At 39.5% G+C, this 16925-nt stretch overlaps 1 protein-coding gene across 1 annotated transcript; it reads left to right on the top strand.

Annotated features, from left to right (window-relative positions):
- The first annotated feature begins 41 nt into the window (after positions 1 to 41).
- LOC128398834 (vomeronasal type-2 receptor 26-like) lies at positions 42 to 14942 on the top strand. The gene is made up of 7 exons (XM_053360091.1): positions 42 to 51; positions 944 to 995; positions 3420 to 3711; positions 6672 to 6994; positions 9634 to 9820; positions 11375 to 11501; positions 14041 to 14942. Exons 1-7 carry the CDS (start codon positions 42 to 44, stop codon positions 14940 to 14942), a joined length of 1893 nt encoding a protein of 630 aa, XP_053216066.1.
- Positions 14943 to 16925: the final 1983 nt, after the last annotated feature.

The following is a 16925-nucleotide window of genomic DNA, read 5'->3' as shown; positions in this document are numbered from 1 at the left end:
CTGTGGGAGGGGCGAAGATTCAGATTGACCAACTATCGTCAATGCGAGCAGGTAAGAAGCCATGCTCTGGATGTTTGGGGGTTTTTTTGTTTTTGTTTTTTGTAAATAAACATACATAAAACTGCCAGAGAGTCATTACTTCTTATCGGGGCTTGCTTGCCAGCCTATTCCCCCCATTTTTCTGTTGCCCTCAATTTTTTTTCAGAAAAAAAATTAAAATGGAACATTAAAAAGGTCCATTCCTTATCTTGTTCAGTCCCCCCCAATACCTTCACATCTCTTGCTGTGATACTGTCTCTGAATATGTTCCCAGATACTGATCATTTTTGTTATGTGCATAGTCTAGTTAAGTTTCTCATGACTCAAAGAGTTAGGTCTTGATTTTTCTGCAGTGTTTTCTGGTGGAGTTTTATTTCCTGTTCATGTATTCTTTGTCATTCTACTAAAGATGTGGCAAACATAATTGATTGTCTGCCCTGTAATAAAAAAAACACCTATAATTAATCTTGCCAAAACCTCTAGAGAGTTCTAGTGGTTGCTAGCGAAATTAATACCTATGTCTATGAAGGATGTTATATAAAAGTACCCCAAGGAATTCTGAGTTGGAACTGAAGATTAGAGGGAGCTGTGACCCCACCAATCTGTTCTTTTATATGATTAAGCCCTCCTCAATGTCTCTGCAAATATCTAACCTCATTTACTGCTGGCAAAAAGCTCGGAAACCAATCAAGGGATTCCTCGGGTTCATTTTCAGCAATGTGACTTCTTAAAAGGAAAACCTGAGGCAAAACTGAAGTTTGCAGCAGGATGCTTTTATTAGTGGCATTGGCACTGTTGCTGCTGCCACACACCATCAGTGATTGTCTTCCAATTCTTCAGAAATATTATCAACCAGGAGACTTCATTGTTGGTGGAATTGTGTCACATTCACTTATCCTTTCAGAGCTGACTTCCTTCAAGCACCATCCCAATGAGGCAGTGATTGAAGAGTCTGTGTAAGTCCCCCCACAACATACTTCATACAATTGTATAACTGTATGACCCAAATTTTATTAATATCAGTTCAGTCTGGTGAATTATTTTAATTTATTTTTAAATCCTCAAAATGCTTGTGAATATTGTCGAATCTTCTCCAAACTGTTTAGTTTTCAGTTGCAATGAAGTATTTTTTTAGATAGTTTACAATATTGTCAGAACACTTTACTCAATATGCAGAAAGGCAGGAGCAAACGTTTACTGCACAGAGATAAACAACAATTACCTTCTCTGAATTAGTGTTTTCAGCCTCTGGTTGTTTGGGCATGTCATACACACTACATGTGACACCACAGACACACATCTAGAGTCTATATTCTACAACACTATACATTGGAAATTTCTTTGGGGCAAAATGTATCCTTTTAAAAAAAATAAAATATGATTTTGTTTTGACATTGAATTAAGGTTAAATGATAGGACACCCTTCCTTTTATATATTTATTATAATCCAGGGGACCTTAAACACCCCCAAGTCCTTCAGAAGACCTTCCTCGGATTAATGATGGACTAGTATGTCATGCATAAGGTTTTAAATCTAAAATTGTTACTTACCTGAAGAAGTACAATACTCACATATATACAAGGCATTTTTCAATAACTGTTGTATATCAGATATGTCGGAATGGATAAATTTGTTAATATTCTCCCCCTCTCTTCCTCATTTTTTCCCATCTTAAGTTTAGTTCTCCACATTTCCACTCATTTGTGTGTATTTTTTTTTTAAAGAAAAGGGCCCTCATGAAAACTCATCAGTGCAAATTTTTCTTAAAGACTCTCCTCCCTGGAAGAGAGGGGAGTGGTTGTGGGCGGGAGCCCAAGCACTGCCTCTAGCAGGGGGCGTTAGCCCCCTGCCTCCACCTCTCCTGGCTGGCGCCCATGCCCCTCGGCAGGCACCCAACCAGGTGCCTCCATGGGGGCGTGCTCAGCAGCCTTTTGCTGCAGCGCCAGCCTCTCCCCGGCCTCATTCTTCGCCGTCGTCTCGTCGCGAGTCACCCACCCTCCACTCCCTTTGAGTTAGGGCTTAGGTCATTGGCCTTGCTATGGACCTTAGGTTGGTCACCCTGGTTGTCCAGGGGGCCTGGTAGGAGTTTTTCCATTTGGCATTAGGCCTTTTGGTTTTTTTCGCCTACTTCGTAGCAATCGTCACAACTTTTGTGGTATTGGTGGGTAGGCATTGGAATAATGTGTTGTGGTGTGTCGAAGGGCTAGGTGTGGCCATCGCCTATGCCTTCAATTTTTGGGTATTCCGTTAAAGGAATCTGGCGGTCGTGTATTCTGTCCGATGCCTGCTTGGCGGGAGGCCATGGCACGACCCTCGGTGACATCAGGGGTGAGCCTATAGTTGGATTAGCATCAACAGGCTCCACCTACTGGTGAATAAACCCACTTGTTTTAGAGATCCAATGCCTAAGCCAATACCTTTTCACTGCTGTAATCAATAAAGTTGTGGCCTTTCCTTGCCCATTAACCTTATATCATGTGTCCTTGTGTATTCATTTCACATTGCGGGGGTCGGGTCCTCGAACCACAACATACAGGTTTGTATGCAATTTCACTAAGAAACTCATTTTTGCACACCAATTTCCCTTAATAAAATGCATTTGTGTCCATTATTTTCACTAATAAATGAATTTTAATGCACACTTTACCCCTGTAGATTTATTTTTGAACACATTACTTGACTGCAGAAATGCATTGCAAAATTCTGAAAACTGCAGATCTTGGAGAATGATTTTGCTTTAGTTCACACAGCATGAATTTGGTACATTCAACTTTAAACATGGATAAAATTTCTTTTCACCCTTAGTAATATGAGCTCAGAAACACTTGTTCGTGTATCTCTATTTATTGATGTAGTTGTTACCATTTAAAAAATATCTTTAAAAGCAATATACATTTCACACTATAAAGGCTAATTCAGAATTCTTAATTCTTGGGCAGATTAAAAATAAAATGTTTTTATGAATTTTGAATACTTTTAAATATTAACTTCAGCTCTGTGGTGGTAAATGAACTTTATTGGTAGAACTCATGTTAGAAATATGCTTCTCTGTAGACAGATAGAATAGTGGTCATTCATCATTGAGAACTTGGGGATGTAGCTGAAGGGATGTACAGCTCATTTTGAAACTTTCTGCAGAATTCTAGGGATTATTATTAATTATAATATTTATTAAATTTTTATATCACCCTTCATCTACATAATACAACCAAAACACAAACAAATCTACAGCATTTGTTTTTATCGCATGTAATAATAATAACAATCTGTTTGATATTGTATGGTGAAATGAGCATTGCATTTTGAATCAGGGCCTCCTGATCAAGAATAGCATGATTAGCATTTGACATAGTGACACCACATGCAACTCTCATTACAGTGTACTGACTAAGAACTACCAGCATGTCCTGGCCTTGGCATTTGCCGTAAAGCAAATCAACGAAAACAGCCACCTCCTACCCAATGTCACGTTTGGCTTCCATATCTATGACACCACTTTCAATACAAAGCAGACCTATCATGCCACCTTAAAACTTCTGAGCACAAGCAGAAGGCTTATCCCCAACTACAGATGTGACACCTGGAACAATCTGGTTGCAGTCATTGGGGGACTTGAATCTGAAACGTCTCTCCATATTGCTACCATCATACGGATCTATAATATTCCACAGGTAGGCAGTGCACATATACAATTGAATTTAAGAAGTGTCTTGTTGTTGATCTATCGACAAGTATGGTTATGTGAGTAATCAGGGAGATCTTGATATCTTTTTGCAATCCATCGGGGACCTGAGTCTGAAACTTCTTTCCAAATCACCACCACTATAATAGTTCATATGAAGGCAATATACACATACACTTGCTGGTTTGAGACATCTGGGGTGTATATGTAATAATCAGGCAGATCTTGATATGGATTGAATTAAGAGCTAACTTTACCTTAAACAATTTGCGAAATATTATACAAAGTGCTTTTGTTGCTGTGCTCCTAATGTAAATTGCCTGGTTTTTCTATGTTAAGGGATAAGGGCTCCTCCCCATGATCTGTTTATTCGGCATTCATCCTTTGGTTGCACAAGGCTTACTTGGTTGCTAGATTATATCCAGGCTTTATTGACCATTTGTTCTTATTTATTTTTGAGGTTGTTATGTTTTTGTTCTTAGCACCCTGGTAACTCTCATTGTGGTATAAAAATATGTGGAGTTTAGCACTAGCTGAAAAAATGGAAAATCATAAATTATGTGTTGCCAAAGGCTTGGAGCATCCTGACAAATGTTAGGAGGGATTTTATTATATATAAAACAGATACAGAAACACAGGGCTCCCTCTCCATGGTACAATGCGAAATTTGACTTTCTTAATGGCATAAACTACTCTACTTACCTGTTTTAAATCTTCCCATATATTTTTTTGCTTCTTTTTGAGGGTGTTTGTACTTCTGTAATTTTTATTGTACTGCTTTGTTTGACTTACTTAGAAAAGGCTAGTTAGATTGGACTCAATCTTACAGAAGACATGTTGTTTTTCTTCAGCATGATTTCTTCTATATGTTTGGTGATTTGGGGTAATTCTGCTTTTCATACTCCTTTCCACCAGTTTTCCCAAAACAGACATTAAGTTAAGCAGCCTATAATTTCTTGGATCTGTAGCTACAGATCACTTTTTAAAGAACTGATGTTACACTGGCTACTTTACGACCACAGGTACAGAATGGAGGCTGATTTTAGGGACAAATTACATGTGTTGCTATATCTTGTTTTCACATGAATATATGATTCCTGCCTCCTAATATAAGCTGCATTTTTTTTTTGATACTGCACAGCCTGACTGTGACTTTTTCAACCTATGATGAATTTGAAGAGATGGGGATATAAAAAATGATTAGGATGGTTCTAACAATATTTAGTTTGCACATAATTTATCCAAAGGGAACATGAATTTGGAGGTTGCTTCTGAATAGAAATGTCTGAGAAATTTGGGGAAAATTTCAATGAATCAGATCAGCAAAATGTATTGCACGTGTGTGTGTGTGTGTGTGTGTGTGTGCACATTTCTAAAAAATAAATAAAGGTAGATTGTAAATCTTTCATAAACAAAAAGATTGACAATTGTAATACAGTTGATAAAATGGCATAAGAAGACATATGTACTAAGTATCCTCTCATTCAAAATAGATACCATGTACCAATCAACACCTTCATGTCCCCCAAAGGATAAATTGTTAATTTTTTATTGTTCTTTAGTGTTTATTGATGAACTTATTTATTTATATCATGAAATTTATGGGGTGCTTGATTGAGATTTGAAAGTAGTTAGCAAAATTTTCATCCAATCTAATGCCTCCCTCACTTAATCATTATCTTTATAAACTATGAAGAGTGTCAGCTATTTCAGTGATTATGCAGGTGCTCTATCAAGATATAGGTGTTACCTCCACAACTACAAACCCCTGTGGCAACAAATTAGCAATGACCTGAGGAGATGGAACAATACTAACTTCACTATCTTAGATAAGCTAGCCATGATCAAAATGATCACCCTTCCCAAATGAACCTACCTCCCCCCTCTTTTCTTCTTCCCCAACCTTACTCTGTATACATCACCAGTGTCTCACATCATATGTATCTGATATATAGAAAAGACTTTACAACCCAAGAAAAGAGACAATGCACATACTTTTGTAAACTAATAAAATCTTTAATAATTTTTTTAAAGAAAAGATACAGGTGTTCTAAGCAGTCACTATTATTACAAGGTTATTATTATTGTTGTACTTGCATTTTGCCTAACAAGTCACCAGTCCTGGGCGGGAAGCATTGTTGTTGTTGTTTAGTCGTTTAGTCATGTCCGACTCTTTGTGACCCCATGGACCAGAGCACACCAGGCACTCCTGTCTTCCACTGCCTCCCGCAGTTTGGTCAGACTCATGTTTGTAGCTTCAAGAACACTGTCCAACCACCTCGTCCTCTGTCGTCCCCTTCTCCTTGTGCCCTCCATCTTTCCCAGCATCAGGGTCTTTTCCAGGGAGTCTTCTCTTCTCATGAGATGGCCAAAGTATTGGAGCCTCAGCTTCACGATTTGTCCTTCCAGTGAGCACTCAGGGCTGATTTCCTTAGGAATGGATACGTTTGATCTTCTTGCAGTCCATGGGACTCTCAAGAGTCTCCTCCAGCACCATAACTCATAAGCATCAATTCTTCGGCGATCAGCCTTCTTTATGCTCCAGCTCTCACTTCCATACATCACTACTGGGAAGACCATGGCTTTAACTATACGGACCTTTGTTGGTAAGGTGATGTCCCTGCTTTAGCCTTACTTTAATTTGGCTTCACACATCAATACATATCCACAGCTTATTGAAGGCTGTCATGAAACAAAACCAGGGTAATCACTTCCAACATTCACTCTGGGGACTTCTGGGCAAGAAAAGAAAAGAAAAATTCAAAATATCACCCAGCAGCATTTCATAGCATTCGGTATAGGTTTAATCAATTTTGGTTAATATTAGCTAACATTAAGACATTTAGAAGTCTATTCCTATCTTGCTTTAATAAACTTTGACAATTTTATTTCATTCTAAAAACCCATGTCTCTTTCTCTGCCTCTTCTCTGCCCTGATTTGAAATTTAGGTGACCTACGGCTCTGCTCCAGATATGAGTGATGAATTCATGGGGCTTTCCTTCTACCAGATGGTCCCAAATGAAAATTTTCAGTACACAGGAATTCTGAAGTTACTTTTGCATTTCAGGTGGACATGGGTAGGAATCATTACTGTGGAAGATGACAATGGAGAAAGATTTGAGCAGACAATGCTTCCCATGCTTTGGAAGAATGGCATCTGTTTCGACTTTATAAAAAAAATTCCGCAAATGACTTATTTCAATGATTATTTTAACTTGGCGCAACTGATGTGGAAAACATTTGACATTGTAATGGAGAGTAAAGCCAACACGTTGGTCTTTCATGGGGAAATTGAGTCTCTTATATATATGAGATGGATGGGAAAATTTTCAGAGATGGGATACATGACAGTGAGGCCAAAGGGAAAAGTGTGGATTATGACAGCACAGATGGATTTCATCTCATTTTATTTCCAAAGGAGTTGGGATATCCATATCATCCATGGTGCCTTATCTTTCACAGTGCACACAAATGAACCCCAAGGCTTCCAGCAATTTCTTCTGAGTAGAAGTCCTCTCTTGACAAAAGAAGATGGTTTCATCATGGACTTCTGGGAACAGGCATTCCTCTGTCATTTCTCAGTGTTGAAGAAGATGTTTGATGAAACATGCACTGGGGAGGAGAGGCTGGAGAGCCTCCCTGGTCCTGTTTTTGAAATGAGCATAACTGGCCACAGCTACAGTATCTACAATGCTGTCTATGCTGTGACCCATGCGTTGCATGCCATGCTTTCATTCAAGTCAAAACATAGAGTTATCGTGGACAGAGACAGAGAGAAGTTTCTGAATCAACAGCCTTGGCAGGTAATGTTTTGAGTTAATTCTTGCAGGATATTTTCATATTTCACTGCTTTGTGAAAATATTCATAGCCACAAATTTTAGGACATGAGTTTCAAACACTGTGTGTGTGTGTGTTTATAGACAGATTGATAGATATGTAGAGGTAAACAGTTATCATAGCTGATGTTGGCCCCACACATTAAAATGGATTTTGTTATGTAATAAATACCTGCACCTTTAAGACCCTATGCACCTCTGAACGATCTTCTCCCAAATATTGGGATATTTTAGCTTCTCTTGCTCCACCATTTCCAGCCCAAATTCTAGACAGTTGTGCTAAATTGGACAGAATGTCTGCTAATTCTATGGAGAGGAGACTTCTGGGTCTGTCGCAGGCAATGGCGGACTGAGTTAAGACTGTAAAAAGTTGAGAACTGGATGCTTTTTTAAATTTTATTTTTGAGAGTATCTTCCAGCAGCTCCACCAATTTGCAAATGGACTTAAGTTATTTTGAGTAGTAGGAAGAACAAAAGAGGGCCTGGCTTTTATGATTTATAGAACTGAGTTTTATGAAGATTTTTTTTCTATATATATATGGGGGGGGGGTCTTCATAAACCTCAGTTCTTAGCAGGCCTACTCAGAATTAAATATATCTAATTTTTATTAAATTTTCTGTTTTACAATTTAAAATGCTCATTTAAACTTCCTTAAAATATCAGTAACTTCCCTTCTTCTCTTTCCATGGTTCTTTTGCATATCATAAATCCCTGCATATTTTACAAAAACTAAACCATTCAGTATTCCATTATTACATCCATCAAAATTTATTCACACTGTTTTCAAGTGTATGTATGTTCTTGTTCTCTTATTCTATATGTTAAGTCTGCAAGCTGCACATATTCTATCAGCTTAAGTTGCCATTCTTCTTTAGTCGCCATTTTGGGGCTAACAAAACACAGGACACAGTATTGGCATACATAAATAACCTTTTTTGACACCTGGGAATTTCCATCCGAATTATCCCCAACAAAAAGGACTCTGTTTTCCCCCGGAAAGGTACTTTTAAACATTTTTTCCAGTTCATTATGGATTATTTCCCAATACTCTTTTACCCTTTTACAAGTCCACCACATGTGAAACAACGTCCCGTCAACCTCATTGCATCTCCAGCACTTATCTGATTCAGTCTTATACATCTTAGCAGGCCCACTCGGAGTTAAATGCCATCTGTAAATCATTTTCAAGTAGTTCTCCTTCAAAGAATAACGTGCTGTAAATTTCAAATTGCTTTTCCAAAGTTTTTCCCAGAGGCTAAAATCTATATTATGTCCTTTATCTATTGTCGAGTGTGTCATAGCGGCTTTGACAAGCTCATCTTTTTTTCTTTATCTTTGTTTTCCTTTTCTGTGTGATTCAAAAGAGATAGATATTGTGTATAGGTTTTAGAACTTTAATATTGGGAAGTGCTGGGATTATTTTCAAAAGCGTGAAAAAAATATTGGGGGGGGGGACTGACACTAAATAAAGTTTCTGAAGTTGTGGTTTTTCTTTTTGGCAGATACATTTGGTTTTGGTTTTTCCTCTTTTTGGATTTGTGTGGGTTTCGATTATCTTAATATTTCTGTCCTGAGCCTGTGAGGAAGATAACATAAATTCTATGTAGTTCTCCCCAGAAGGTCATACTAATTATGTGTACCCTTTAGGCATGTCAAACTTCTAAGCAAACCCTCTCTCAGGAAAATTGATTGGAGATGTTTTCCAGAAATAAGGTGTGTGGCAAATTCAAGCCCAATAGCAATGGTGTATGAAGAGAAGCTTAAGAATTGGCTGCCATGGCAGGTAATGATTTCAGATCATTTATCTGGGATCTTTCAGTATAGCAAGAGGACCTAGTAGAAATAGGAAGTGGGTCCCTCCACAGTATGTTCACTTGTCTTTCCAGAAATGCTACAATACTTGTGTGTGTGTGTGTGTGTGTGTGTGTGTGTGTATTTGGGTGGAATTCCTAGAACTCCTGGAATCAGTTTGTTCCAACTTATTACATTTCTGCATTTCTCTTCTTCTGCACCATTCCCACCCCCCACCCCCAGCTCCACCACTTTTTACGGAGTATTTCATTTAACAACAGTGCTGGGGACAAAATTTCCTTTGATCACAATGGGGCCCTGGAAGCTGGATTTGACATTGTCAACTGGATCACATTCCCAAATCAATCCTTCCTCAGAGTGAAAGTTGGAAAAGTGAATCTTCAGACTCCCGTAAAAGAATTCACTATTAATGAGTCTACTATTACATGGCACATTGGATTTAACCAGGTATGATTTGAAGTTTGATCAGAGTTTTTCATGAGTAGAGGATTTCCCCCACTTCTGCTACTGTGAAGTGCTGTAAACAGGCTGAATGCAGTGCAGGAGAGTGAGAGACTTCATAGTGCACCTTTGTTCTCCCTCACACAAATGTTTATACACAGGGCTCTGAATGCTCAGATAGGGATATACTTTACTACTATCTGAATGTGAGTACAACCATCTGCAGTGCTTTTTTCAAGAAAAAAAGTGCTGGTACTCTTTAACCACCCAACAGAGCTATCCAGGCTGATCACCATGAAGTTGTTACAGTAAGTGCCACACTTTTAACATTGGTGTGGAGGAAGGTGCCAGTACTGTGTGACCTTGACTACTCCCAGAAAAAAAGCACTGCCCATCCCTCCTTCAATACTATGAAGTCATGTTTTCCCACCCAAAGAGTTGTTGAGGGTGCTTCTGCTCAACATGGCCATATATATCCAATTGATGTAAAGAGGTGATCACATTTACAGGGATGCTACCACCCACCCACTTCAATCTCACTTACCCTTGTAGGGGGCTAAATTGATTTTTAAAGGGTGGCCCTGATTAGCTATTGATTGTTGTTGTTGTTGTTGATATTGTTATTATTCCAATCCATACATATGTTTATATCAAGGGTTTACTGCTACAGTTTACTGCTGCTTTATTGTTTGCTTTAAGGATTTGATTATTTGGTGATTCCTTGTCAATATATCTTAAGTAGCTGAGGTAAGCACATTCAGGAAGCTTTGAGTGGGTTGTAACTGACTCTCCTCTCATTGACTGTCTAAAATTAGAGAGGGAATATTGTTTATAAGTATTTTAGTAACGAGAAGTCAAGAAGAGACTGTGAAATTAACCTTCAAATATATATTTAAAAAATTACAAAGAGGTTACATATGAAACAGCATATATGTGGTGGGGGGGATGTGATGGCCAAAACGGTCATGCATATTTTCATCTAATATAAATATAATCTTTATATGGTGTTATACCACTGTGTCTGTATCCTTTGCACATTGATAAAACAATCCAAGAGAAAGAGGGAGAGAATATATGCAAACTAAGGGATTACATTTACAGTTAGGTCAACATGTGTCTCCGTTCTCATTATAACTATACCATAACAGCTACATCAATTTTTTTGTTATGGGAAAACAGAGAAATGAATGGAAAGAACACTAAAGCAAACTGTTCTTGCTTCAATCTCAGAATTAGTTTTAGCAATTATCCTAATATATCCAAATTATGAGGAATGGAATACAGGTCAGAGTGAACCTGGGAAAAAAATAAATGAATGAATGAAGCTCATGATTTCTCTCATTCCCTTCTTTGATAACATTTTGGGCCAAGGTCCAATGTGTGTATGAAACTAGAGGTAGATTTCATTCATATTGCCTACAATCCTTAGTAAAGATTCAAATACCAAAGGTTTTCTAAAATCTCAATGCCTACTGTTGAACTACAGATTTACCGAGAAAATACAACTTCCTGCTGCTTATATTCTAAATGGTAACATCATTTTATTTATTTCTGGGTCAGACATTGCCTATTTCTGTGTGTACAGACAGTTGCCATTCTGGTTATCACAAAAAAAGAATAGAAGGGGTGCCATTTTGCTGCCATGATTGCATCCCATGTCCAGAAGGGAAGATTTCTAACCAGAAAGGTAAGGAGTATATGGACCTCATATGTTAGGTGTTTGCTCGTTTGTTTGTTGGATTCAATTTATGAATTGCTTCTCATAAAATATCAATAGTAAAATCAATTAAGAATAATCCCACATATAAAAGTCATTTTTTGAAATCTCATTGGAAAAACATTTTCAGGGTGAATCTCAGCAATATACAAAATGCAATTTGAAGGCATGTAGGGGTTGATAGGAAACTCGCTGACAAGCGATGACAAGAGATGAATAAGACTGGTTTCATATATTATATTCAAAATGCCCCTATTCTGATTTGGCATCTTTCCCAGTCAGATATGGAAGACCTAAGTGCACCATGAGTACTGATTGGTTCAGCAATGCTTGGGTACAGCATTGTGGCTAAGAAATGAAATATCCTCCCATTCATTTTGTTGCTGTTCAATGATTTTTATTAATTTTCAATTACCAAAATGCAATATGTTCCATATTATATTAATATCAAATAGCAATATCAATTCAAATACAAATCAATTACTTAGCCAATTATAATTTTTGTGTGGCTTCCCACATGCTGTACTTCAAGGTCTGATTCCTTTTAATTCTGCCTCCAGACTATTGCTCAAACCAAATACAATCCATTCTTGATAAAATCCCTTATACCACAGCTACAATAATTAACTCCAATTTACATTAACACATATAGTAATTTGTAAATTCGCAAGTGAAGTTCTCCTTTCTTCTTACTGTGTGAGGTTTTAATTTCCATCAATTGTTCCTGTATTTCTTTATCAAATATTATGTCCATATTAATTATTCCTGATCTCCTTTGTGTCTTACAGCTCTGTTGACTCAGAGTTACTCTGGAGAGGTCTTTCTCTTTGTTCCCAACTCTTATGTTGCTGCTGTAAAATTCCATTTTCAATTTCAAGCAGGGAGTCACCCAATGTCCTGCCAAAGCCCTGGCAGGCCTCCAAGTTCTCCCCTCCACATCCAGTCAAAGCAATTAATTATAATTATCCGTAGAAGAATGATCTAGTTCCCCACCAGAGCCCCAGCAAGTCTTCAAAGTCCAGTCCCTCCTCCCCTCAATGAGGTGGCAAGTAAAAGAATTAACTCTGCAGAGGCTCCAAGCCCTTTTTATAATGATTCCAAACGTAATACAGTATTTTCCTCACACAGTCCCGTATGTCATTAGAATCAATATCCGTACTCCCATCTCCTTTCTTCTTCACTTGCTTTGAAGAACAAAGTTTTTTGACATTGTCAGGGGGGTTGCTGAGTCATTTATGTAACAAAGTATTTATAATGAAGTGATTGGCTCCCCCACAACACATACTGTCTTGTTGCTCAAATGAAGTCATCTTCCAATTTAAATCTGTACAACCTTGTAGCTGTTTCAATTTGGCAGTCCTTAATCTTGTCCCATCATTAGCAGCACGCATCTGTGCATTAATCCTAATTAATCTCTTAATGAACAGAAGAACCGCTGCTCTTAATGGTGGCATTGGAGGGTGACCAAGAAGCGAAGTGCTTTTGCACTCAGAGTCTCCCTGCCACTCACCTCCATGTCAGAGCAAAAGGCAGGTACTGAGATGATCTGAGTAAAGCTCACATCCCCTGTTTGCTGGGGGGAGTTTGCAAGGACAATTACCCTCAAATCATCCTTGTTTCATCTTTGCCAATGGTCTCCGCTATCGTGAGAGCTGTGCCACTAAGGCAGCCGGAAGTCGGGACTCAAAATTCTTAAAACATTTCAAAGATGGGTCTCTCTCTCTCTCTCTCTCTCTCTCTCTCTCTCTCACACACACACACACACACACACACACACACACACACAAAACACACATACACACATTTGCTACTGCAATGGCATTTCAGGACACTTTCACCCCATGATAGTAAAGGTACCCCTGCCCGTACGGGCCAGTCTTGACAGACTCTAGGGTTGTGCGCCCATCTCACTCTATAGGCCGGGAGCCAGCGCTGTCCGCAGACACTTCCGGGTCACGTGGCCAGCGTGACGAAGCTACCCTGGCGAGGCAGAGCCGCACACGGAAACGCTGTTTACCTTCCCGCTAGAAAGTGGTACCTATTTATCTACTTGCACCCGGGGGTGCTTTCGAACTGCTAGGTTGGCAGGCGCTGGGACCGAACGACGGGAGCGCACCCCGCCGCGGGGATTCGAACCGCCGACCATGCGATCGGCAAGTCCTAGGAGCTGAGGTTTTACCCACAGCGCCACCCGCGTCCCATTCACCCCATGATACAACTGATGAAATATTTCCACTCCCCTTTGCATCGGCTAATGGGACAACTTTAAGCCCATGGCATGGGCAAGATACCAGGCAAAACAAGAACCCAGTATTTTGCTGCAGCCTATGGGCCCCTGTGCTGCCAGGAAAAGGTATTGGACATGGAAAAAGGCTTCCCCAAACCTGTGTTATGGGATAGAAACATTCTGCTTTCACATAGGCAGCAAAAGGGCCAGCCATTCAGATTGCAATATCAATTTAGCATCGGGAAATGTTTGGGAAGACTGACAGGGAATATTGTTTTTCAGACATGAACGACTGTTTCTGGTGCCCAGAAGATCGTCACCCAAATGAAGATCAGGATTTTTGCACTCCCAAAGTTGTAAGCTTCCTGGCTTTTGAAGAGCCCTTGGGAATCAGCTTAGTCACTGGTGCTCTTTCATGTTCCTTGATCATAGCTCTTGTGCTCGTGGCATTTATGAAGTATCATGACACTCCTATTGTAAAAGCTAACAACAGGAATCTTACCTACCTTCTCCTTCTCTCCCTCCTGCTCTGCCCCCTCTGTGTATTGCTCTTCATTGGCAGACCTTGGATACTGGGGTGTCTATTTCGACAAACTGCCTTTGGCATCATCTTCTCCATGGCTGTTTCTTCTGTATTGGCAAAATCTGTCACTGTGGTTCTGGCTTTCATGGCCACCAAGCCTGGTTCTAAAATGAGGAAATGGGTGGGGAAAAGACTGGCCTCCTCCATTGTTCTTTCCTGCTCCCTTATGCAAGCAGGTATTTGTGCTATATGGCTGGCAACCTCTCCCCCATTCCCAGATGTTGACATGCATTCTGTGACTGAGGAAATTATACTAGAATGCAATGAAGGGTCTGTGAGAATGTTTTACTGTGTCTTGGGGTACTTGGGTTTCCTGGCCATTGTTAGCTTCACTGTGGCTTTCTTCGCCAGGAAGTTGCCTGACAGTTTCAACGAAGCCAAGTTTATCACATTTAGTATGTTGATCTTTTGCAGTGTCTGGTTATCTTTTGTCCCAACCTACCTGAGCACCAAGGGAAAATACATGGTGGCTGTGGAAATTTTTTCCATCTTATCATCCAGTTTTGGCTTGCTGGGTTGTATATTTTTCCCAAAATGCTACATTATTGTGCTAAGGCCTGAGCTGAACAATAGGGAGCAACTCCTCAGGAAAAAAAACTGAATACAATATAATTTTCTAGCAATACAACCTGTGTGTGTGACCTTTGTTTCTGAGCTATATGCTGATGCCATTCTGATGAGACAACTGTGATGGTTTATAAACTCAATTTTAAATAAAAATAATACCGTATTTTTTGCACCATAACACTCACTTTTTTCCTCCTAGAAAGTAAGGGGAAATGTCTGTGCGTGTTATGGAGGAAATACCTACGGGTGGCATGCCTACGGATTTTCCCCCTCTAAAAACTATGTGCGTGTTATGGTCGGGTGCGTGTTATAGAGCGAAAAATACGGTAATTCCACCCAACTCTAATCTGAAATTCAGACAGCATTTTACTTTGGATGACTTCTGGGGAGACTGAAAATAGACCACCTCTTCTTTCCATACTTCTCCTATATAACCTTTTGCTATTTTAAGCCATTGGGCTGTGCCCCAATGTCCTCATCCCTTCTCTCAAATTTTAAGATGAGGAAGATTTTCATTCCCTGTTCTCCCCTGAACTTCTTTATCACCTCATCACATTTACTTGGCTTGCAAATGATTTCTGATGCTCAGCTAGCAGGGGAGCCAAGTGAAGAAGAACTGAGCAGGCTGTGGCACTAACACCATCTTGAAAGTTGCCCAAGGCCTACTAGTGGCTCTCAGCCCAGTATATGAGAAACACTGAAATAGAATGTGTAAGACATTTTCCAGAGAGGGGGGGGGGAATATATAAGCTACTGCAAATTTGGCTATGTAAGGCCCACCCAGATGAAGTGGAATCTTTGCAAAGGTTAGGGGATCTGGCAGCCTGATTTGCTGTTCTATGCCTTCTTTAATCAAACATTAGAACTGGCCATTCTGATGTTTTTAACATCCTTCTTTGGTACCCCTCCACCCAACCACACCCGTATGGAGCCCTCCTTTGGGCCTGCAGTTAAGAACATGGGCTATGTGGTTCCCTGGCCATAATCACCTTCACTGTGGTTTTTCTAGTCAGTTTCAACAAAGCCATGTTTATCACCTTCAGCATGTTGGTCTTTTGCAATGTTTGCTGTCTTTTGTTACTTGAGTGCCAAAGGAAGACACATGGTTGCTGTGGAGACCTTCCCTGTGTTTTCTTCCAGTGCTGGTTTACTGGGTTGCATTGTTCCCCTAAACACCACATCACTGTGTTGAAACCTAAGCTGAACAGTAGGGAGCAGGTAATATGGAAAACTAAATTAAAAAAAAATACAATCTTTTCTGAGTGCATACAGTATAAATTGAAATGGAGTATATATAGTTTTAGGGGAGGGGTAGTACCTCTGGTATGGGGACACATCATTCTCCTTCTGGGATAGTTCGTCCATCTGTGGTGCCCACCCTGCACTCAGCTCTCATCTGTAGGTCCTAAACAACTAAAACGGGAGGCACTGCTAGGAAAGACATTACTAGCTTCTGGTGTCCATTTCCAGCAGAGATCTTGTGTATTTTTCATGATCCCTGATACAAAAGACCCTGCCAACTTTACTATTCTTTACATCTCCTGTATATCATACAGCTTAATATTTTTGTCCTGAGCCTCTATGTAGTTCTCTCTAGAAGTTCATACTAATTATGTGTACCCTATCGGCCTGTCAAACTTCTAAGCAAACCCTCTCTCAGGAAAATTGATTAGAGGTGTTTTCCAGAGAAAGGGTTTGTGTGGCAAATTCAAGCCCACTAGAAAGTGGGAGCAGCAATGTATAAATGTAGTTCACACAAACAGCTTTATTGAGGTCCGTAGGCCCAAAATACACAGTACAACAATGGTATACATCAAGAGTTATTAAGATGTAACAGTGGCCTTCCTAGTCAACAGAGGAGCTCTAGCCCATATATACTGATTTCTGATTTTTACTGCCTCCAAGAGATATTTTGCTACAGGCAGTGTAATAGCATCAGTCTTATCCTCAATGAGACCCTCAACATAAAAGGAGTCAGGTAGTTCTGCTAGTATTGGTTTGATTAGATGCTGTCTAA

This window comes from Podarcis raffonei, chromosome 13, assembly GCF_027172205.1.
Source record: "Podarcis raffonei isolate rPodRaf1 chromosome 13, rPodRaf1.pri, whole genome shotgun sequence".
NCBI lineage: Eukaryota > Metazoa > Chordata > Lepidosauria > Squamata > Lacertidae > Podarcis > Podarcis raffonei.
The sequence above is the reverse complement of the archived record's forward strand: the minus strand, read 5'-3'. Positions and strand labels throughout refer to the sequence as shown.